Source organism: Pristis pectinata, chromosome 6 (genome assembly GCF_009764475.1).
Source record: "Pristis pectinata isolate sPriPec2 chromosome 6, sPriPec2.1.pri, whole genome shotgun sequence".
Taxonomy (NCBI): Eukaryota; Metazoa; Chordata; class Chondrichthyes; order Rhinopristiformes; family Pristidae; genus Pristis; species Pristis pectinata.
The window spans coordinates 36821138-36844699 of NC_067410.1; the positions used below are offsets into that span (position 1 = coordinate 36821138).

At 38.9% G+C, this 23562-nt stretch overlaps 1 protein-coding gene across 1 annotated transcript in view; it reads right to left on the reverse strand.

Annotated features, from left to right (window-relative positions):
• Positions 1–3045: 3045 nt before the first annotated feature.
• The window catches only part of pdzrn3b (PDZ domain containing RING finger 3b), a 238182-nt gene continuing 217665 nt past the window's right edge, over positions 3046–23562 (reverse strand). The window contains exons 5-10 of the mRNA XM_052017794.1: positions 21634–21721; positions 16372–16470; positions 12433–12495; positions 10087–10188; positions 5413–5529; positions 3046–5163 (exon numbers count right to left, since the gene is read on the reverse strand). Of these exons, the coding sequence (XP_051873754.1) occupies positions 3631–5163; positions 5413–5529; positions 10087–10188; positions 12433–12495; positions 16372–16470; positions 21634–21721 (2002 nt within the window). The 3' untranslated portion in view covers positions 3046–3630. The remainder of the gene's footprint in view (positions 5164–5412; positions 5530–10086; positions 10189–12432; positions 12496–16371; positions 16471–21633; positions 21722–23562) is intronic.

Below are 23562 nucleotides of genomic sequence, written 5' to 3' on the forward strand. Positions count from 1 at the left end.
ATCAGAAAAGTAATCTGGCATGAAATTTCCAAGGCAGTCAATGACAAAGTATGAAATACTGAATGGAGAAATATGCATAAAACTAAGAAAGTCCATTAAATGATAACTTAATGCTGATCATAGCCTCTGTGTAAAATTAAAACATTATTCAGTTATTAGTAATGGAACAATAATTATACCCTTCATATTTTTGAGGTGTAAATTTACTTTAAATGTAAATAAAGTCAATGTATTTTATTGTCACAAAAGCTGTAAGTTACAATGCATCATTAATAGAAAACATTCACTGTTTTGACATATTGATGTGTGGGAACAACTAAATACAGCAGACCTCTTGAAGTAGCATTGTAATTGGAGTTAAATATCGAGAATCTGTTTAAGTGAATGTTTAACTGTCACTGAGAATGAATTTCCAATGTTACATTGAATAATTGTGCAAATTATGGATAGTGAAATAGTTTATCTCCAGTGGTGATGCTCATGCTATTTGAAAATTGTAGCATGTGGTGCAAAATATTCTTGTCATATCTTAAGCTTAAGTATGAAGTGAACTTCTTAAAATATCAAATGCAAATTGGAAGGTTCTCTTTTTTCACAACGGGTTCTCTTTTTTTATTAACAAGATTATGTGCCATTTGGAATGTGATTAATGAGTAATAGGTGCAGAACTTCAATGAAATTTTTCCTCCAAATATTTTGCATCCCAGCACGAGTATTCACAGTGTAGGAAGGAATGTTTCATATCACCCTGTCTACTGCTGCAGAAACTTGTTCATTGTTCTTGAATTAGCACCAAAGCTACCATTGTATTCAATGACAAGATAATCTTTGAATGTATGATTTCTGTAGGAATTATTCTTGTCATCTTGTCCCTCAGTTGCAGGATCTTCTCTTAACATAGGAATGAGTATGCGTACAGAGGTTTGAAGGATGTAGCAATTCGGCTGTGCACAGCGGTAACAAGAAACAGTGCCATGTGAGATGCTGATAACCATCCTCACTCAGGTGGTCAGCAACCTGTGCTCTCAACTGCTTTCTGTATAGCAGCAAGCCTCGGTGAAGATGCAGGAGTTTTCAGGCAGATCTTGAAGGTCTGTGATTGTCAATACATGCCTTTTATTGGAAGTTCAGTGGCCTTTCGCTTCCCATATTTTGGCTGCTGGGGTTGGTTTTGGTGTTTAGGAACAAATTAGAATAAGACCAACACTTGGATAGTTTGTTGATGTGAAATTTAACTATTGATGATTGATTACTATTATGGCCGTGTTGTTGAGCCTCAGTTTGTGCGCACTATTCTTGGAGTGTGAAATGATAGATGGGAGTGCAAAGATCAGTACTGGTACAATGATGCCTTGATTATAGAGGTGATTCAATAAATCCACTTAATAATTTGTTGGTGGCAACATTACTTTTTCTTGTTTTTCCACTGCATCCTGTATGCCCTGATGCTCCCACACCTGTTCTTCAGGAAGTTGCTCTGAGAAATGGACTCTGCAAGGTAACGTTGTGAAGAATGCAGAGGCTTGGACCTGTAGTGAATGACACCTGTCTGTGCAGAGAAAGCTCTTGATGAGAAAGTAAATTATTTCTTTTAAGGCAGAGATCCAGGTGAAATCAATCTAGTACTACTTAGTATCCATGCTGCAGATACAGAGATAGGTCAGGGGAACCCTTCTCCCTTGCAGAGTATGTGAAACTTCATGGGCTTGGTGCAAAATGGTGATTGAAGATTAAGACAGGCATCATTCAAACCATCAGACCACTAGGCATTGAGGCATAAAATTTAAGGAAAAGTCATGAGGATGAGCCAAGACCGAATGCATCCAATCAAAAATGTTATGTTGCTGAATCCCAGAGCTCTTGTTTCTCTGTCTCCATTAGGAAAGTGATCCAGTGTGTTGATTGACACAAATCTTGGAGGGGAGGGGGAAGTGAGAGTTGTCATTTATTTCCTCATTGGTTAAAACTGATGGGGCATTGGGAGTCGTATGTAGTGCGGATAAGAATGCATGAATCTGTACTGAATGGATGTTTCCTCTCTGCACAGATGCTTCCTTGCCTGATGAATACTTCCAGTGCATTTATTTCAATTGTAGGGAGATGAGACTCAAGTTCCCAAATGTTGCCACAATGTGAACAATGCATCAAAACAAGAATGTATTTGGTTTTCACAAATATTTTTGAGAGGTAGTTGTGCAAAAGGATTTATATTTTCTGAAAGACTGGAACATTAATCTCCCTGCAACAGCTGAGCAGTGGAAGAGTGAAGACAAGAGAAAATTTAAACAAAAAACTATAATGTATGCACAATTAGTAGTTCAGATTTTGTGGTGAGCAAAGAAGGTTCCCCCGTGGGAACTTGCCAAAACAAAAGTTGTCTCAATCCTCAACATCAAGATAGTGGATGATGTCAGGACTATTGGGATAGGGTATTCTTTAATGTAAATGATATCCACAATTGTGTGTCTGGATGAGGTGTGGGAAGCCTCAGCTGCCCTGTTAGAGGTGATTATTATGTTTATTAGAAGCACTAACACTTATTTTCATCCCACAGAACTGTACACGTCCCTTGAAGTCATTGACAAGAATCTGCTGTGTGCATTCCAGACTAAGTTGTGGGGAATTGGCACATCTTGGCTTTCCCTCTGATGATGGACTGGGTAGGAGTCTAACGTAAGATCCTTCTTTCCTGTGACCCTCTTATTTCCTGCATGGAATCTTTGAATGTGCAGTGAAACAGAAAAATAATTTAAACAGTCCCAGTATAAATGAAAGAAAACAAATCTGGTTTCTTTAACAGCTATTAAAGTGTTACTGGATCGGAAATGTACAAGATCATCTCTGAGCGAGTTGCTGTAAAGGAGCAGGTTTAAAATTGATGCAATTGATTTTGTTTATTTTAAGTCATACAATGCCCAGCTAGAAGCTCAATATAAAAACAATAATTTATTTTCATCTTGTACAAGACATGGAGTGTATAACTAACTAAATGTTCATTTAGCTGTATTTGTTCAGTACATCAAGCTCTACAAAGCACACAATAACTACAAAGTGTGTTCACAATTACATAATCTTTTCTATAAACATTAATTTTATGTACATGCAAAAAAAAATTTCTAATTTACTGCAGGCTGCAAGTCAGCAAATCTACTTAAATGGAAGAAATCCTAACAGGTTTTCATTGGGAAGATCCTGAAAAACTTGAACGAGTTACACAGAGAACAAGAAAAAAGTATAAAGAATGAGTTTTTTTTATAAATAGAACCGCAGATCTTGGCATGTAAGATTTTATATCTAAAACAGTGGACGTCTTAAATTCATACAAAATTATTGGCAGGGATTAAAATCTATTGGCACGTGTGTATTTTGAGAGTTATTAATTTATGGATAATAAGCAAAACAACATCGGGTACTGGGCTGGAAGTTGTTTGCCTTATTGTTGCCCTTAAAAAAAAAGCACAATTGCATCAACCTGTGTTTGTGAACTAGTGTTGTCATTCACTGATGGCCCTTGCAGTCACACTTGGAGGAGTGATGTATTTTATATATTTACAAGCTATGCCACTTTTAACGAGGCAAGATCTTTTCTACCTCAAATGGTAGTATTTAATGTACATCATGGAAAAACATTTATACAGTTGTTACGGACAACAGTGAATTGTATATCCTTGTTCCATCAGGTGATTTAGTGCCATGAGTTAAAAGTTCCTGGATTGTCATCCAGTTATCAAAAATTTTCTTACTCCTTTTCTTCATCATTTTTTTGTGGCTAAGTTCAATGATGTTCACTTCTTTCTTCTCCTGAGTACTCTGCTGTTCCTTTAAACATTCTAATCTGCTCTGCATCATGAATTCACGCCGCCTTTTCTGCTCCTTTGCACGTACCAAATGCTGCTTCCGCTCTTCCTTACTCCAATAACGTCCCATTTTCATTTCACTGATTGCATCATCGTCAGTTGTCATACCGCAACGTTCTTCTTTAATTTTTAGTGCACGTTCCTTAAGAATCCTATCTCTGACTGGCCGCTTGGTAATGTATCTGGTCCCATCACTTCTGATTTTCACCTTCCACTCCATTTTGGGTTCAATCTGACTCGATGATTCATGATAGGAAGGTTCTTTGCACATACTGACGAGACTCATTTGGGACTGTGCATATTCCACTGCTGACTTTTGCTGTATCAATTGCATGTAACTTTGGTAATGTTGAGCATGTGCTGGGATATGCGCATGTCTATATGGAGAACGATGGTATGAGATTGGATAGGCTGAGCTCTGGGAGAAAGCCTGGCTTTTGCTGCACTCCAAAATTTGTTTCTCGTCTCTTCCATCTGATTGCTGGCAATGGTCAGGTTCCTTAGTTGCAGAGTTCGACTTTGCAAGGCTCATTGAATGGGACAGCAGTGGCCTTGGGACAGTGTTGCTAGTCACCCCTTCATTACTTTGGCTGTTCAGATTTTTGACTGTCCTGCACAATGAGTTGTTGGGAGACAAATCCAATGTCAGTGGTGTGCTTCGACAACTCTCACCGGTATTGTATGCACTAGAGCTGTCCTTGTCGGACTTTTCTGGCAGTTCTGTTATATCAGAGAGTTCATGTCTGCGGCTATCAATGCTGGTGTTGTAGTTGTGAAAACCACTGTTGTGTAGCATCCATGACCCCCTGTATTGTTCTTTCAATTGTTGCATTTTATGGGCTCGTACAATGTTAAGACACTCGAGCTCGATGTTGTGCAATTCTTCATTCAACATTTCAAGTTCTTGATCAACAATTCCCTGGTCATTCTTCTTGATGCCGACAGCATTGTCATGGTAGTAAAGACCATACTGATTGTCATTTTGCATCTGACATTTTAGCTCGAGCAAATCACGGAACCTTTCACACTCATCAGATGGAATGCCAAGAAAATCTGCATCTGCGTAGTCCCCAGAAATGAATGATTCCTGCCGAAACTGTGTGTCACCGCTTCCAAGGGTGTCATTGTTGTACATGAGTCTCAATGGATCAGGGTTATTGTGCTCATCCCCAAGGTTCTCTTGCTCAGAGCTCTCATCATTGCGGGTGCTCTCATCAGTACGTCCAACACCACTATCTTTCTCGTGTTGGTTAGAGAAAATAGTGGCAGTATCTGTTGTCCCCTCATCATCATCATGCTTTTTCTGCTAGAGAAAAGAATGGAAGACAAGGTCAAACAAAGCTTGAAAAGTTAGTGTTCTTATCAGTTTTGAAGAAGTTATAAATGATAACATGATATTATCTGCATCAATACATGTGTAAACTATAAGGCACCAGTTACCCTGAATGTCTCCTCTGAAATGAGAATGTAAATGGAAAGTTAAAAAAAAACTTGATTAAAGGTCTTTTTTCCCCCAGAGGCTGATTTAATGTGCATGAGTGTGAGACTCTCTTACCTCTTGAAGAATTTTAGCTGTGAACTGCATTGCTTGATTGTGTTGCTCCTCTAACATGTCCATGTGCAAATCATCCAGCAATTCATTCCGATCATCATCTATCCAGCCTTCATCCAACTGAATTTCATGAACATATCAACACTTAGTTATTAAAACAAATTTTAAATATTTTTGGCAGGCATATGCCATTTTAAGGTGCATAAAATACCAACTTATTTAGAGTAACAATTCAGACAGTAGAATCCACATGCATAAGGTTGTGTGACTGGGAATAAAATCAGGTCAACAAGTGATATCCAATAAATTTTCCCCAGTTTCTGAAAAATCATTTCATTGATGCTATATTCTGCAATTTTTCAAATAATATCCTCCAATACCAATATTTCTCTCTCATCATCTTTTTTTCATTGTCAGCTCTTCCCATCTTTGTTTTAGGCCACAATATGGCAAAATGTTACTCTGCTGAGTCAGAGGATGGTATAATCAAGTCTGGCTTGGCATTCTCATTCAGTAGTGACAGGATGCAGAACTCTGATGTCCTATCTTTTTGATTAAACTGTAAAGTGCAAAATCAGGCAAATGACTTTTTGTCACAAAGATGAAAATTCACATGTTTAAACAAAAGAGATCCATTGTGGTTATCTCCACTGCTCTTGTCATTATTAAATCTTCACTCAACTTGTAACTCACATGTTTGATTTAAGGCTTCCTCCTTCACAAACTCGCTTCACTTTTTCCTACATTACATGAACAGAAGGACTTAATTGGCTGCAGGAGAAAACACCAATACAAATCTTTTCTTCTCAGTGTCAACACATTGTGGCCAATCCATGTCTTTTCTTATAATTTGGACTCCCAATAATTCACTCTACATTTCCATCCTTCTGACAGAAATTCAGAGGTCACAATATAAAAAATTACAGCATTTTCTCTTTCTGGATTGCCAAACTTGTAAAAAAAAATAAGCTTGCCATTTCATAACAACATCAGGTTGTCAGAAAGAACAAATTTTTTCACTTTAATTCTGGACTGTTTTGTCCTTATATAAACTTCATAAACTTATATAAACATTGTATGTCCTTAAAGATATATGTCCTTATATAAAGACTATAAACTTCATACTCCAAGAACTTCACAACTCCCATCCATAATGAAACAAATGTTCACTTAAATATCTGTATGTGTTTGCATCCCACTCCATACCTGATGTTCTTTGTCTCCCCAGACCATCCCAAATAAAAAAAATACACACACACTGAAACCTTAACATTATATGAAAGTTGTAAAAACTCTCCAATTCAATATTTTGATTTTCCTTCCATATCCCACTGGTACCACAAGACAATTGGTGCAATCTGTGACAGTTACATTATTGCTATAATAACCTGTGAAGATTGAGAAAAAAAAAATCAGCCCAACCAGATGACATCAGTTATTGCAATTTACTTTACAACTTGTGCCATATGCAACACAGCAATAACTGAGCAAAGAGTTCTACATCATCATTTAGAATACACACAGATTCATTATTACAACACAGTCTTATATTTGAACAAAATGAAATTTCCCAGCCATCAAATCATCTTTTATGTCTTTGTTGATTGGAAAGTTGGCCTTTACTCAAGTTGTGACACATATAAAAGTAATCAAAAATATCAGATTTTTACAGTTATAGGAGGGGTTACTCTGTCTCATCATGTCTACAAAAGACCTAATCAGGCCAATTCTGCCATCACTTCGCTCTCCACAGCAATTGTCCATCTGGGCACACTTAAAACATTGCAAGGCTTTCTCCTTTTAAGAATTGACTTCCAAACTCCCTATAGCTTACGGATAAAATCTTTGTTTCCTCAGTTCCCTCACCTCTACTTCATGACAAATATATTCATTCACTGAGGACCATAACCTTCTGTAGTACAGAACACCAAATATTCATGGATAGATAAATTTCTCCTCCTGCCAGTCATAAGAGCCCCATCGCTTTTCCTGTGACCACCTACACTCAGTGCTTATTGCCCAACCCCTCAAAATCTGAAACATCTTAATAGGATCAGTGGACAGTCCAATTACACTTGTATGAAAACAGCTGCATCCTTGGAGTTAATTTATTTAACCAATGTTGCAACACTTCCAAGGCACGTGTAACCTTTCTCAGATATATACAGCAAAAGTGCACATGGTTTCTCCAAACCCCTGTTAATTTGTGAAACAAGTTTCTTACTCTGGCATTCCAACTTCTTTACAATTAAGGTCAATGAACTGTCTGACTTCCAAACTGCCTGCACAATTGCTTTTTGTGTCTCAAAGTGGAAAGCACTCTTTCACTATTCCATTGTTCTTCCAACTTCAGTTGCACGAACATAACTTGTGTGTATCCTTGCACAGCATAATCCAACCAGATTTAGGAATTGTCGGTCAGCAGCAAATGGCATTCAATGGTGTTACAATCACCAACTTCCCATGAAACATAATGACAAAGAACATTAAGGTGGGCAAATCCCCAGGGTGTGACCAAATGCACCCCGGACCTTATGGGAGGCCAGGGAAGAAATCATAGAGGCCTTGTAGAGATATTTACTTTGTAGTTAGCCACTGGTGAAGTTCCAGAAGAATGGAGGATGGCTAATGTTGTTCCATTTTTCAAGAAAGGTAGCAAGGACAGGCCAGGGAACTATGGGCCGGTGAGCTTGACTTCAGTTGTAGAGAAGTTACTGGAGGGAATTCTGTGGGATAAGATCTACCATCACTTGGATAGTCAAAGCCTGATCAGAAATAGTCAGCATGGTTTTGTGCATGGGAGGTCATGTCTGACAAAACTTCAAGTTTTTCAAAGAGGATAGAGGAAGGTAGGGCAGTGGATGTTGTCTACGTGGACTTTAGTAAGGCCTTTGACAAGGTCCCATATGGCAGGCTGATCTGGAAGGTTAAGGGTCGCATGGGATTCAGGGGAACCTGGTGAGGTGGATTCAGAAATGGCTCAATGATAGGGAGCAGAGGGTGAAGGTTGAAGGCCGATTCTCTGACTGGAGGCCTGTGACCAGTGGGGTGCCCCAGGGGTCAGTGTCGGGACCTTTGTAGGTAAATGAGTTATACATGAATATACATGGTACAATTAGCAAGTTTGCTGATGATGCTAAATTAGGGGGTCTTGTTGATAGTGAAGCAGGTTACAATGAATTGCAAAGAGATCTTGATCAGTTAGGGAGACGGGCTGAGGAATGGCAAATGGATTTCAACTTGGATAAGTATGAGGCGATGCATTTTGGACATTCAAACTAGAGTAGGACTTATACAGTGAATGGCACGGCACTGACGAGTGTTGTGGAACAGAGAGAACTGGGAGTACAAGTGCAGAGTTTTCTGAAAGTGGCCATGCAAGTAGACGGGGTGGTGAAAAAGGCATTTAGCATGTTGGCCTTCATCAGTCAGGGCATCGAGTTTAGGAGTAGGGACATCATGTTGCAGTTATGCAAGTCATTGGTGAGGCCGCACTTGGAGTATTGTGTACAGTTTTGATCACTGTTATAGAAAAGACATTGTCAAGCTGGAGAAGGTGCAGAAGAGATTTACGAGGATGCTACCTGGACTAGAGGGCCTGAAATATAGGGAGAGGTGGGCCATGCTGGATCTTTATTCCTTGGAGTGTAGGAGAATGAGAGGTGACCTCATAGAAGTTTATAAAATCATGAGGGGTATGGATAAGGTGGACGGTCATAGTCTTTTCTCAGGGCTAGGGAATCCAAAACTAGTGGGCACAGATACAAGATACGAGGGAAGAGATTTAAAAGAGACCTGAGTGATAACTTCATTATACAAAGGGTGGTGAGTACCTGGAATGAGCTGTCAGAAGAAGTGGTCGGGGCGGATACAACTGCGACATTTAAGAGGTGTTTGGATAGGTACATGGTGGGGAGAGGCTTGGAGGGTTATGGACCGAACGCGGGACACTGGGATTAGCAGGGAGGATGCCGTGGTCGGCATGGACCAGTGGGGCTAAAAGGCCTGTTTCCCTGCTGCATTACTCTATGACAACAGATCAGTGACTGGGTTTGCACTAAGTGACTCACCTGCTGGCTCCCAGGCACCTACAGGGGATAGGTCATTAATGACATGAAAACTCGTCACTCAGCTGGATGGGTACAACTCCAACACGGTGAATGAACCCCATCATCATTCAGTGCATAGCAGCCTGCACGATCAGTCCCAACACACATTAGCACATTCCCAGTATTGATTCCAAAACCTTTGACTTCTACTAGCTTCAAGAACAACCACAGGTGGATGGGATCTTGCAATTTCCAAACCAGCCTGACTCAGAAATGTATCATTTGGTCAATGTAAAGGAACTCCCCATTTAACAATCCTGTGCAAGTAACCACAATGCAACAACTGCAGAGGTTTCAGCAGCTAACCTACTTGACGCTTTCATTCTCAACCCAATGTTATCTTCAACAGTTTTCCAATTTCATTAAACAATGTTACTTTCTAAAATCTATGAAATTCTTCAACTATCCGAATTAATACAATACATATATGTTCCAGAATGTTAACTATTTTAATGCTGAACATACTAAAGCCAAGGAGGTAGATGGTCTTGATGTCGAGAATTCAAAATTTCCAAGCAAGTGAATTAAAAGGTGACAAACTTATTAGGTAATAAACAGATCATTTTACCTGCAGCTCAGGCCTTGCCAAAAGCAGTGAAATGTTCTTGCTTTCCTCACTGGTAAGCAAAGCTACAGCTTCTTCTCTGTTTTGGATCTCAATGCCATTTATCTACATAATATACAAGCATACATTAATTTACTGAAATATCTTGAACCTTCCCACATTAAAGTGGTGAAAGGTAACAATTAACCATAATTATCACTAATTACTCTACTCCAAGCAGAAGAATTACATTATGGTTTAATTGAATAAAAAGGAACATGAACTCTTGTCTGTTCAGATTTGAAAGGAACTTTCTTTTTTTTTACATATACAGTAGGTTTATGCTTACACTATTATCAAATTCTTACCAGTATTCAATGTGCACATGAAGAGAAATAATCAAAAACAATGTGCAAACAAACTAAATGTGACCCGATTTCAGGCCACAATCACTGCTGCTCTGCAGTTAGTTACTACAATGTTACTACAACTCTTGGTGATTTCCCTGACAAAGTAAAGCATAGGCACCAGCATTGCAGTAGATGTTATGTAATGTTCAAAAAAAACCAGGAAATTACACTGTAGAGACTCATGTAATTCTGCACAAGAAGTATCACTCATTACATCACCATACTTATGAAAGTACCTTATTAAGACTGGACAAATACTTGCAGCATTTGATTGAATCACATTAACCTCGGTGCTGAGTATGTTGTAAAATTTTGTAATGAATGAACTGCAAGATTTAAGATGAATTTCAGAAAATGCAAATATACTAATTTATGGTGACACAAGAGACTGCAAATGCTGGATTCTGGAGCAAAAAAATACTGCGGGAGGAACCCGGGTGTTCAAGCCGCATCAGTGGAGGGAGATGGGCAGTCATTGTTTCAGGTTCAGACCCTTTCATCTGGACTGAAATAGTAGTGTGTGTGAGAGGGCCTGGGCAGATCGGAAGGAGAGAAAAAGGGACAAAGGGGGAGCAGGTTATCTGAAAGTGAAAAATTCAATGCTCATGCCATTGGGTTGTGGACTACCCAGGTGGAATACAAGGTGTTGCTCCTCTAGTTTGCGTTTGACCTCCTGCAGAGGAGGAGGCGGCAGCCAAGGACAGACACGTTGGTGTGGCAATGGGGAGGGGAATTAAAACAGTTTGCAAATGGGAGCTCCAGAAGGCCATTGCTGACAGGAGTGAAAGGACATATCCCTGTTCATTCTGGGCAGAGGTGGGATTGGAACAGAAGTGTGGGAAATTAGAGGACATACTGGGTGGGGGTGGGGGGGGGGGGGAGGGGGCATGAAGGAAGAAGCCACATTTCCTGAAAAAGGAGAATGTCTCAAATACCTTGGAGTGGAAGGCCTCATCGCAAGAACAGCTGCAGTGGAGACAGAGAAGTGAAGTGAAAGGAATGACATCCTTACCTCTAGTCTAGGTAGTTGTGCGAGTTGGTGGATTTGTAGTACATGTCAGCGGATAGTTTCTCACCAGAGATGGAGACAGAGAGATCAAGAATGGGGAGAGAGGTGTCAGAAATAGCCTAAGTGAACTTGAGGGCAGGGTGGAGGTTAGTAGCAGATTCGAAGAGACTGACGAGTTCTGCATGGGTGCAGGAAGGAGCATTAATGGAATCGCCGATGTAGCAAAGGAGTTGGGGAGTGAGGCCAAAGTAGGTTTGGAACAAGACTGCTGCATGTAGCCAACAAAAAGGCAGGCATAGCTAGTGCCCATGTGAGTGTAGAAAGTGAGAACAATCAGAGAAATTGTTCAGGGTAAGCCCAAGTTCCACCATGCTGAGGAAAGTGTTCATAGAAGGGAACTGCTTGGATCTATGTTCAAGAAAGAAACATAGAGAGCCCAAATACCCCGATGGGAAATGGAAGAGTACGGAGAATGGAAATCTGTGGTAAAGATGAGGCTTTAGGATCCGGAGAATTGAAAGTTGTTAAGATGATGGAGAGCATGCAAGGTGTCCCGGATTTAGGTGGGAAGGAACTGCATGGGGGGGGTGGGGGGGTTGCACACAGAGTCAAGGTATGAGGAGACATGTTCAGCGGGGTCAGAGCAGGCTGAAACAATTGGCCTACCAGGGCAGTCCTGTTTGTGAATCTTGGGTAGAAGACAGAAAGAGGCAGTACTGGGTTGGGGAAACTATCATGTTGGAGGCTGTGGAGGAAGGATCTCCAGAAGTGATGAGATCTGTGATGGTATGGGAGACAGTGGCTTGATGATTGTGGATCAGCTCATGGTCCAGGGGTGGGGATGAGCAAGTGTCCAAGATTCACCATCTACCCTCTGCAAGGTCGAGGTCAGTCTGCCAGACTAAAATACGTATTGATTTATGTCTGCTGGTACAGTGAGCAAAGCTTTACCTGAATTATTCGGTCCCCTTCCCTTATGCGGCCATCTTTTGCTGCAATACTATTTGGATCAATCTGAAAAATCAACAAGTTTTTTCTTCAATAAATGATGAGCATAATAACTGCTTTTTAGCTTCCTTTGCTAACATTATTTCACCCACTCACCCCAGATGATGCATGCATTCCACTGTGCTGCTTCATATTTTCTCATTTTTGAGATAAAAATTCTTTGCATCTCCTCATAAATAAGATCGCTAAATCAGTACAGTAAATTATGGATACAAATCCAAATGCTGCAATTTTTAGCTGACTCGCAAATAAAACCAGTTTTTGTTTCTATTGGAATTCAGAAATCAGGTCAATGTGGAAGACCTAAATCATCCTATTGCCCCTGTCAAAACATCCAAATATTACCTTGACTACCATTTCAAAAAGTCCACTTCATGAATGATTTCAACTGGTGAAAACCAGTAGTTTTGTCACTTCAAGTCACCCAGCTGACTTTGAGGCCAGAAAGTTCCCTCAACCAATCCCTATTACAATATGTTTTGTAAAATTGGTATATCAGCCTAAGATGGAAGGACTTTCTTTATGGATATTAATTTGGTTGCTTTCCCGCCAACTAAAATGAACAGAAAGTGCAACCAGAACAAGAACAGGGCTAACCAACCTTCCGCTTATGAATCGTCATAAGATCCATAACTTGATATTTACTCATCCCAAGGAAAAGAGGAGAAGTGGAAATTACGTTCCACAATTCTACCATATGCTGCTAAAATCTCAAAACTAAGTCAGATCAAGGATTTTGCACTCTTTGATCACAAAACTTTTTTTTAAAAGAGTGCACTTCTGAGGAAAAGGTCCATTAAGTTTGGCAGACAGGATCTATACTTGCAGATCCTTATTTATGGGTTTTTTAACAAGTTTGTTCCACATTACATTTTATCCTTGGGTTATTTTCCTTTCCTTAGGCCTGATGCACCCTCTCCCCAATAACACCAGGTTTTATCTTTACCTCTACTCATCCCCATCCCCATAATGGCCCTTGCAATCCGCACCTTTAATTGTTTCTTCTTTTCCCATGGAGAATTGGTGGCTGGTGGGCATTAGTACTCACAAGATCACAAGACAAAGGAGCAGAAGTAGGCCATTTGGCCTATCGAGTCTGCTCCATGAGCTAAACTAAAACTATTCCTATCTCGTCCCAATTTCCGGCCTTATCCCCATATCCCTTGATACCTTGACTAATTAGATACCTGTCTATCTCCTCCTTAAGTGCCCCCAATGATTGGGCCTCCACAGCTGTACGTGGCAAAGAATTCCATAATTTCACTACCCTCTGGCTAAAGAAATTTCTCCTCATTTCTGTTTTAAATTGGTACCCTCTAATTCTAAGATTGTGCCCTGTAGTCCTGGACTCACCCACCAAGGAAAAACATTTAACCACATCTACTCTGTCCAGTTCTTTCAACATTCTAAATGTTTCTATGAGGTCCCCTCTCATTCTTCTGTAGTCCAGTGAGTACAGTCCAAGAGCCAACAAACACTCATCGTATGTAAGCCCTTTCATTCCGGGAATCATCCTCGTAAATCTCTTCTGAACCCTCTCCGACATCAGCACATCCTTCCTAAGATATGGGGCCCAAAACTGCACACAGTATTCCGAATGAGGCCTCACCAGTGCTCCATACAGCCTCATCAACACTTCCCTACTTTTATACACTATACCTCTTGAAATAAATGCCAACATAGCATTCGCTTTCTTTACCGCCGATCTGACCCGGTGGTTAACCTTTAGGGTATCCTGCACGAGTACCCCCAAGTCCCTTTGTACTTCTGTACTTTGAATTTTCTCCCCATCTAGATAATAATCTGCCTGTTTATTTCTTCTTCCAAAGTGTACAACGGCACATTTCTCAACATTGAATCTCATCTGCCATTTCTTTGCCCATTCTCCCAAACTATCTAAGTCTCTCTGCAACCTTCCTGTTTCTTCAATACTCCCTACTCATCCACCTACCTTGGTGTCGTAGGCAAACTTAGCCACAAAACCATTTACTCCATCATCCAAATCATTAATGTACAAAGTAAAAAGAAGCGGCCCCAACACCGAACCCTGCGGAACACCACTAGTAACCGGTAGCCAACCAGAACAGGATCCCTTTATTCTCACCCTTTGCTTTCTGCCTACCAGCCAATGCTCCACCCATTCCAATATCCTACCTGTAATTCCATGACCTCTCATCTTATTAATCAGCCTCTTGTGCGGCACCTCGTCGAAGGCCTTTTGAAAGTCTAAATACACAACATCCACAGCCTCTCCCTTATCCACCCTACCTGAGATTTCCTCAAAAAACTTCAATAGGTTGGTCAAACAGGATCTTCCCTTCACAAAACCATGCTGGCTTGGACCTATCTTGCCGTGCACCTCTAGGTATTCCATAACCTCATCCTTGAGGATCGATTCCAATAACCTTCCCACCACCGATGTGAGACTAATAGGTCTGTAATTTCCTTTATGCTGCCTCCCACCTTTCTTATACAGCGGAACTACATTTGCGACCCTCCAGTCCTCTGGAAACATGCCAGAGTCTATTGATTCCTGGAAAATTATCACCAATGCCTCCGCAATCTCTAAAGCCACCACCTTCAGAACCCGGGGGTGCATCTCATCTGGTCCGGGAGACTTATCTGTCTTTAGTCCATTTCGTCCATTTACCTTCCCTAGCACCTTCTCTCTAGTAATCTTGACTGAACTCAATTCTATCCCCTGAGACCCCTGACTACTGCAGGGGAGAAGTCACCAGAACTGTGGGGAGAGGTCACCAGAACTGTGGCCATTGAGTTGGAAGATTATTCAACGAGGACGGTGCAGAACTGGGACCTTCAGAATTCCATTGCAAAGAGCTTATAAAGCGGCTGTTGGTGCGAGGGTCAGAGATCTGGGGAAAGGGTGGTTTAGTTGCTCAGGAACCCAGTTGAGACTAACAACTTAAAGTTCTAACGTGGTGGTTTCTTGGCTACAAACTCTACTGCCTTTGGACTTGTTCAGTCATTTTAAATAACACCAAAATTGGCCCCAAGAGTGCTGTCCAAACCTGCTTCAGGATGAGTTACCCTGCCTTCACAAAACATTATCTGAATTTGCATTGCACACTTTTCGATGCCCTGGAGAATATGTTTGTGTTACTGCAGCAGATGCACAGAGGACCTAGAAGAAAAACTGAGGACCATGCACAATATATTAGAAGTCCCTAGTTTACCTTTCTGAACAGCAATAATTATTTTGCATTGTATATTAAAAAAAAGCATGTTTAGGTCTATGAATTCAATTATACTAAACACTATATTGTGTAGAGTGCTACAAAATAGCACTTTTTTAGCTATGAAAATTTATGCTAAATTTCACTGAATATCACTTCTTGTCCCATTACTGGAACACCTTCTTCAAAAATATCACTTAGAGAGATTTCATTGAGTGATGAAATGATAAAAATTTGCTTACGGTACTTTAAAAAAAAACGGCCCTTGCGTTCTTCTCAAGAAGTTATAAAAAAGGATAAAGTTCTCAAGAAGTCAAAAAAGGGATAAAATTGCACCTTCAGAAACAGGAGTTACATAACTTCCTAAAAACCAGCATTGTACTCGAATAGCAAGCTCACTTAAAATCCTACTTTTAAAACTCAAAAGATCTCATTCAATGCAAGGCATATTATAGCAACACTTTTACTAGCCATTGCCAAATAGACAACATGTAGCTAAACAATGAATGTGCAACATCAATACACAAAACTGTTCCATTTTACTACTTCATCCACAGGCTGAAAAGTGACAGAGCACTGACATGAATGGTAATTTATGCACCTGAACCAGGAATTATGACCCTGTCATTACTGCTGTAAAATTTACTGCAGCCAAGTATCTCTCTCAGAAGTACAATATCCTTCTTACCTCACTGACATATATTCCCATGTCATCTTCATCATCTGTTCTGTAGCACACTGTGAGACCAAGCTTGTCCTGCCCTTGCAGTCTGTACAAATCTACTTCCTGACCAGTCACAAAGAAAATTGACAAAGAGAAATTAGCAGGGCTTGTTAAAAGTATTTTTCTTCTCAAGCTTGCTTGTTTTCAATGAGACTTTACATTCAAGGTCAAGATCTCATTTTCAGTTTTAATTACCACACTTCAGTAAACAATTTCTTCAGGCTGAGTTTTGAATACTTTTGTGATGTTACAAGTGCTCACCAGGAACATTATGCACTGTGTGTACTTAAAATGTTGAGAGAAGAATTTCAATTATTTTGTTCTAAAGGACACTTTCATACAGAAAAGTCATTTTCCATTGAAGTAATATGAAGTTGGCCTGTGCACCCACTTTTAGGAATGATACTCTATAAAAAAAACTGTCAGAAGCTCACAGAAGAAAATGCATTTTTTATTAATCAGTTCTGGTTGACTACCAGAACTTGACTAGAAATCAAATATTTTCTACCATGAAAATGCATTAACTTTTCTTCAGTGGCTTTTCCGTCTCTATTAAAAGATAAGTAAGTCATAAATGTTGTTGCAACCTTACAGTTTTTGAAAAGTGACCGTGGTTAGACTGTGCGATAAGTCTCTTTGAAATGGAATGGATTTCATTTACTTAACCAGCTTATCGTATAACACACCTCAGGCTTCCAAATGTATTAACATTAAAATGAAATTCAACTTTAAGCAACCTACCATATTCTATTCTTTTTAAAATACATATTTAAGTATGAATGCTAGATTTAATATATTCTATACACACTATACACCTCCATCACACAAAATTGTACATCTTCAATGTTCAATTGCTGTGAAATTTGACTGTTCACCTCACAACAGGAGTACTTTGTTAATGCTTCCTGATTTTCTACGTCCCAATCTCCACTACTACTTATCTTTAATCTATTTTTGGTTGAAAATAATTTAACACTTATAAAAGAACAAATCTCTTTTAACCTTTTTTTAAATCCACAAAAACATACATTAAGCTCAAAATTCAGTAAAAGTTCAAGCATGCTCTTGATATTGTACAGTCTTATATTATAGCCCAGGACTGCAGATCAGAATGGTCAGACCTTTCATCAATAACAGTATATCATTTTAATTCTAGGCCAATTTGCACATAAATCCTAGAATCAATATAAACTGACTTCTGTTTATCAGCAATCCTTTCCCTTCCATTTCAGCTTTTCAAGCAAAGAAATAGAAAAAAATATGTCTATATAAAAATCATGGAGATCTGAATATTTGGTTTTGGATGAAATTGCCTGATACAACAATACCAGAATTACAAGACAATGCAATGAATTCTGGTTAAGGCCTTCAAATGTATGGAAAATCAGAACCATTTTAGCAGTCTGAAGTATAGAATGCAAGACATCTGATATAATTACATTTGACTGGGAGGTGTGTACACAAACTATTGCCGTGTGTTCTAATTCAAGTTGACTGAGAGGTACATATAGTACCACTAAGTGCTGGAGAGCTGTTAAGAAAATTGAAAAATACATTATTAAATGAAAACAATGCATGACAGCTGTCAGGCAGAGCAGACAAACCAGCAACCTTTGTTATAGATTTGTCAATATTTGTAATTTGCCAAGCAATGTGCTGTTGACATTTCTGCTCTCCTTAATGTAAGTGCAATGCAATTAGTGTTATTTTTATCTCACACTTCCTGGTTACATAAAAATAACTAAAAACTACATGAAATTCAAAATTCAGATGTGCACCGATTATCTCAACTGCAGAAAGGATGGGAAATTGGAAGCCTATTAGATCAGATAGAAGTTATTCCATTTGTGGTCATAAAATGGCAAAGATTACCCATAGCTTGGGGCTGTGGAGTTGTGATTTAGTCATTAATCAATGTTAGGCAGGGTCATAGTGTCATCCAGGTCTCCACTCTATGCTAGCACTGGTTTACAATGAATCAGCAGCTTTAAGCCACATTTTGAGATAATCTTTACATAACCAATCACTAATGTGCAGAAAAACCATCATGCTAACTGGCAAAAAAAAACATATCTTAGTATTAATACAGTTTTTGGATTTTATTATGTTATCAGTTTTTGCCTTATATAGTAACCATCATGCTTCAGGCACTTTTAAACCATATTTCATTTCACGCCATTTTCTTTGGAGAACGCACTTAAGGCAGAATTAATATCTAGTGCCAATAACCTAGTTGTTTATTACCTCAGTGCTTATTCCAGAGGTGCATTTACGTGAGTGGCAAGCATCAGCTGAAACTACCCTTACTGGTAACTCTTAAAGGAGAAGTGGTGATTGTCTCCAGTTGCTGTTAGAAACCATAATGCAATAAGACATAGAACAGGTATTTTGATTTTCCAGTTTGGCTTTAGACACCTTGGTGGATGGATCAGTGAGGAGGCAAGAGGTGATCTGTACCAAGGCCCAAGGAAGCCATTGAAGTCTACAATAATATGGCATTTGGACAAAGTCACCAATGATGTGAACACTCAGGCAAAATACCCAAGTTACAGATTCAGTGCCGGAAAACACCAGAATATTAATTTGATGCATGGTCAAAATCAGATAAGAAATCAACCATCCCCCAAAAGTGACAACACTGGCCCAAACACTCCAAGCAATAACTGAGCATTCAGCGAACAAAAACCTCATCAATCCTGACCCAGTACAACTGATCAGATGTTCAGCACACTCATAATCTTTTAACACTGTTCCAAACGCACATCAAACAACTTTTACATATCTAGCCATTCAACCATTTGAGGGGCATTTTACATCAGTAACAGCAGCCCTACCCTTTTGCTTACAGTGGCACTCAATAGCCACTGGCAGCAGTGTATTTACTGGAGGGACATGTGAGAGTTACAAGCCTGTGTCCAACAGTTCAGTAGCCTAAAGGAGGGGGCGCTGGTCAGCATTGAGGTGCACACCAGAGAATCTACAGCCAGTGCCAATCCAGGGATTACAGATTTTGACATTCCATTTAACTCTCAGTCTCCAGTCTTTTCTGATTTACAGGATGCAGACAGTGTAACCGTGCACCTCATACTTTCTGCCTCTTCCCCCATCACCCAATCCTTGTGTCTTTCCTTTCAGACAAGAAAAAAACTTGTACCTCCAATGGCAGGGCCAGAGGGGACCAAGAGAGCAAAGGTGGCATCTTGATCTGAGAGATGTAGATACATCCACCAGCTCTAATCCTGACATTCCACAGACTGGAAAGCCAGGTTTACATGCCGGATCTGCACAAAGCATGTCCAATTTTATTGCATAAATTTCAACACTTTAACACTTTCTTCCTAAAATAATATGGGAATTTGTTTAATATGGAAAACAAAGCTCTTATCATTAATTTATTTGAAGGTTTAAATCAGCTGTGATTGAGCTGGCATTAATGAACATTGCATGCAGTACATCAAGCATAAGACACGATGTTTACATCTACGCTGTGAGAGTGTTAAAAACAATTATCAACTTCAGCAATAAAATTTGCACCATTTGTGAATGAGAATGGTTTAAGGAGATACGTATATATGTTCTTGAACTGTTTGAGCTGCAAGGAGGCAGAAAAATTACAATTGAGACTATTTTCCTATCCCTCTTGCTTGTACAAAACTGTTGAACTTATGTAGTAATTTCACAGGAAACAGCAGCTGATCTTCACGTTTGCAGCAGAATTAAATTCCAAGCACGTCCATTAGTGAAAAGCCCCGGAAGGCTAACTTGATATTTTTCTTGCACACTTCGACATTTCCATTACAGTAAATGGAACTAGTGTCTCTGTGGTCTGCTCAAATGCATTTATCAACAGACAACAAAAAGTAACTGAGAAAACTATTGGAACTCAGCTTTGTTAGTGCTTTGACCTTTCCATTGATCTTAGTCTTCAAGATCTGAACAAGCTTCTTTAGTGGCTGAAGACAGTCTAGCAGGTCATTAATGGTTTCCCAACACTCAGCTGCCTGTGTCATTGCACTGGTCACCTTTTGGCACTACACAGTACATCAAAGTCACCATTATTAATGGTTTAGCTCACATCATCACAAAAGAACCAACAGCAAAAAGCTTCACAATTTCAAGCCTGATCTTTTCTCATATCACATCCTTTTGTACATTAATTGTTAATTATTGGAATTTATGTTTTAATTTCAACTGATGCATTGATGTTTGAAATAACTGTCTTGTTGTTGTAAATCAATACACTTATGACCCAAAAAGAGACAGATTTCGACTTGTTTTACAGTTAATGGTAGGGGAAGATTTAATACTTCACTATAAGGTGTACACCACAGGGAATGGTTCACAACACAGTATAAAATGTTACAAAGAGTCAGGAGATAAAACCTAACCCTATACTAGAAAATTTGTTTCCACAAAATGCATCCCAGAAGAAGACTGAGATTTATTAATATTCATCAATTGCTTAATGTATTATCACTAGTCCTCTGAGAAAGCCATGTACTTCAATACAAGATCCAATGAATTCCCTCAATTCAAATTCATATTCTATATTTATATTTTATCATTATTTCTTAAGAAGGCCCTTCCACCCACTGAGACTACTCCGGCTCTCAGGCAATCTTATTCCCCATTTTATTTCCCTGCACCTATTCTCTCATAATGGATATAAACAAATCTTTTTCTCCTACCAGCCACCAACACTGAAAATAAGTTACAGTAATGAATAAACCTCACCACCAACACATCTTGGGGATGCAGCAAAAAACTGTGTGCAGGAGTAAGGGAGTAAACCCAGTGCAAAGCCTGCACAGACAATAACAGAGGTCACAATTGCTCCATAGTTAGCGTATCTGCAAGAAAGCTCCATTATCTGCAGCAATATTGTGCCATCCTCTCTGCATTAATCATTACAGATCAAGATTTAGAATTCTAGTGAAAACAAGAAGAAAAAGTGTGAACTGCAAGTGTCATGTGAAATACTTGTATACAAATATTCTTCGTACTTGGCCAACAAATGAAAGAATTTGCATACAAATATTATTTAATAAATGCATACATATAAGAATGTTTTTAATCTGTCATTTGCATAATGAAACATGAAAGGTCAAGTATACTATATAAATACATAAAATAATAAGACATCTCATGAAGAAAATTCTCAGGTTTTTAAAATATGCAGCATTTAATAGGTTTTCAGTCTAAATGACCTTTTCAAAATGAGCTTACCTCATATTCTAATTCTTCTCTGTCCATTTCAGTTTGCAATCCTCCAAAATAGTCATTTGAATCATAATAGTCCTGTCCCGATGGATGTCTTTCACACAAAAAAATAAAATGCAATTAATTTATTAAGCTAAAAAACATTAAATGTAAAAATAATGTAGGTTTCTACAGAGAATAGCATGTAGGTTTTGCAAAGAAAGTTGATGCTTTTGTGTTTGTGAGAACATATATAATAATCAAGAAAATTAGTCTTAAATTAGTCACAATAGAGTCTTTTCCCTAGAAATTACATGGCCTATTACTACAATTCTTGTTTACTACTTCTTTTAGTTTACAGCAAAGTAAAACTGTGAACAAAAACCAAGGACTTTCAGTGTGCTTTGGAAAGTCCAACTAAAATCTCCCAGATGGGGACTGATAATTATTATCACTCATCAACTGTTTAATGCATTGCTCTTGATCCTCTGAAGAATTTGTGTCCTTTACCATTAAATCAAATCCTAACAACTCCCTCGTACATTCTCTATGACAACATAATTAAATATTCTTTTCATTTAACATTATTGACCAAAAATTAGGATCATTGTGAAGATTAAAAGCAAGCACACTCTGGTGTCTTGAGTGCCTCTGTGCATATCACAAAGATTCTGGATAGATGCAGCCTTGCAAATTATGTATGGGTGCCACCTATAGAACTCCTACCTGTATTACAGGTACACAAGTCACCTAACACATGGATTTCAATTCTAAATAAAATCCTTCACAGCATCTCTGTGCCCTGCTTCTGGCCGTCTTAACCTCCCTGAATGGATCGTTAACCAGCACTGGAAACTGAATTGGTTCCTTTTAAGTTCTCTCCTTTGGATTCCCAGGACCCCACTCTTAGACCCACTGCACGATAGATATGAACAACTACCTCCAAGCTCAAGACTCAACCCCCTACACACTGAAAACACCTCACCAGAACTCTAGCCTCCACTCACTATTACATGATGTGAAATTAACATCCATTAATTTCTGCAAAATATCAAAATTAAGGAATCCTTGATCATTACAGTAGAATTGGTCTGCCAGATCCAGCAATAATTGGTTTATATTCCAAGGATGAAATTTAGATACAATGACATTGTATTCACTGCATGTAATTGCCTCCAGAAGGCAGTAGTGGGTCTTTTCATTGAATTGCCTTGGTAATTCCAAAAGACTCAAATAGCATATCAACTCCTCTGAAAGATTATTGTAATTGAACTAAAACTACAGTTTCAAGTGCTAACCAAAACTTCACAAAGTTAGATGTTCCCACAATTCATCTGCAGTGGCAGTATTCAAACTCTGATAGCACTGACCAGTTGTGCCACAATTTTGTCATAAAACCTGCACATTAGTTAGTTTCCCAATTCAGATTAATATCACTACAGAAAAAAACTATGGAAAAAGAGCTACAGAAAAAAAACATGTAGTGTATTTGTCTTCTTTTATCATGCACTTGCCGGATTTGTTTGTGTGGAGATCTGGTGTTTCTGCTCCTAAATTATCTTTACCAACTTTGAATGTTACCAGTGCAATGTACTGGTACTATCCATCCAACCTGGTGGCAAGCTGTCTTAGAGGTTCGCTTTACTGGTCTCTATCTTTTCCCAGCAGTTACACTAAGGACTTGATTTATGCCATGAGTAGCCACAGTATCAGTGCATATAAACGATCAGACTATCTATTCTTTATGGCAAAAACACTTCCATGTTCATTTCTGTGTAAACAGTTGCTCACACTTGCATTAAAAATTTGCTTCACTATCATATACATGCAAAGCTAGTTTGTACAATTTTAAATTCATTAATTAACTGATTAGCAAATCTAGCAAACATTAGGTGGAAACACATATTACTCTTCATACAAAAAAACCTTATTTTCCTGCTTAAAAAATACTGGCGA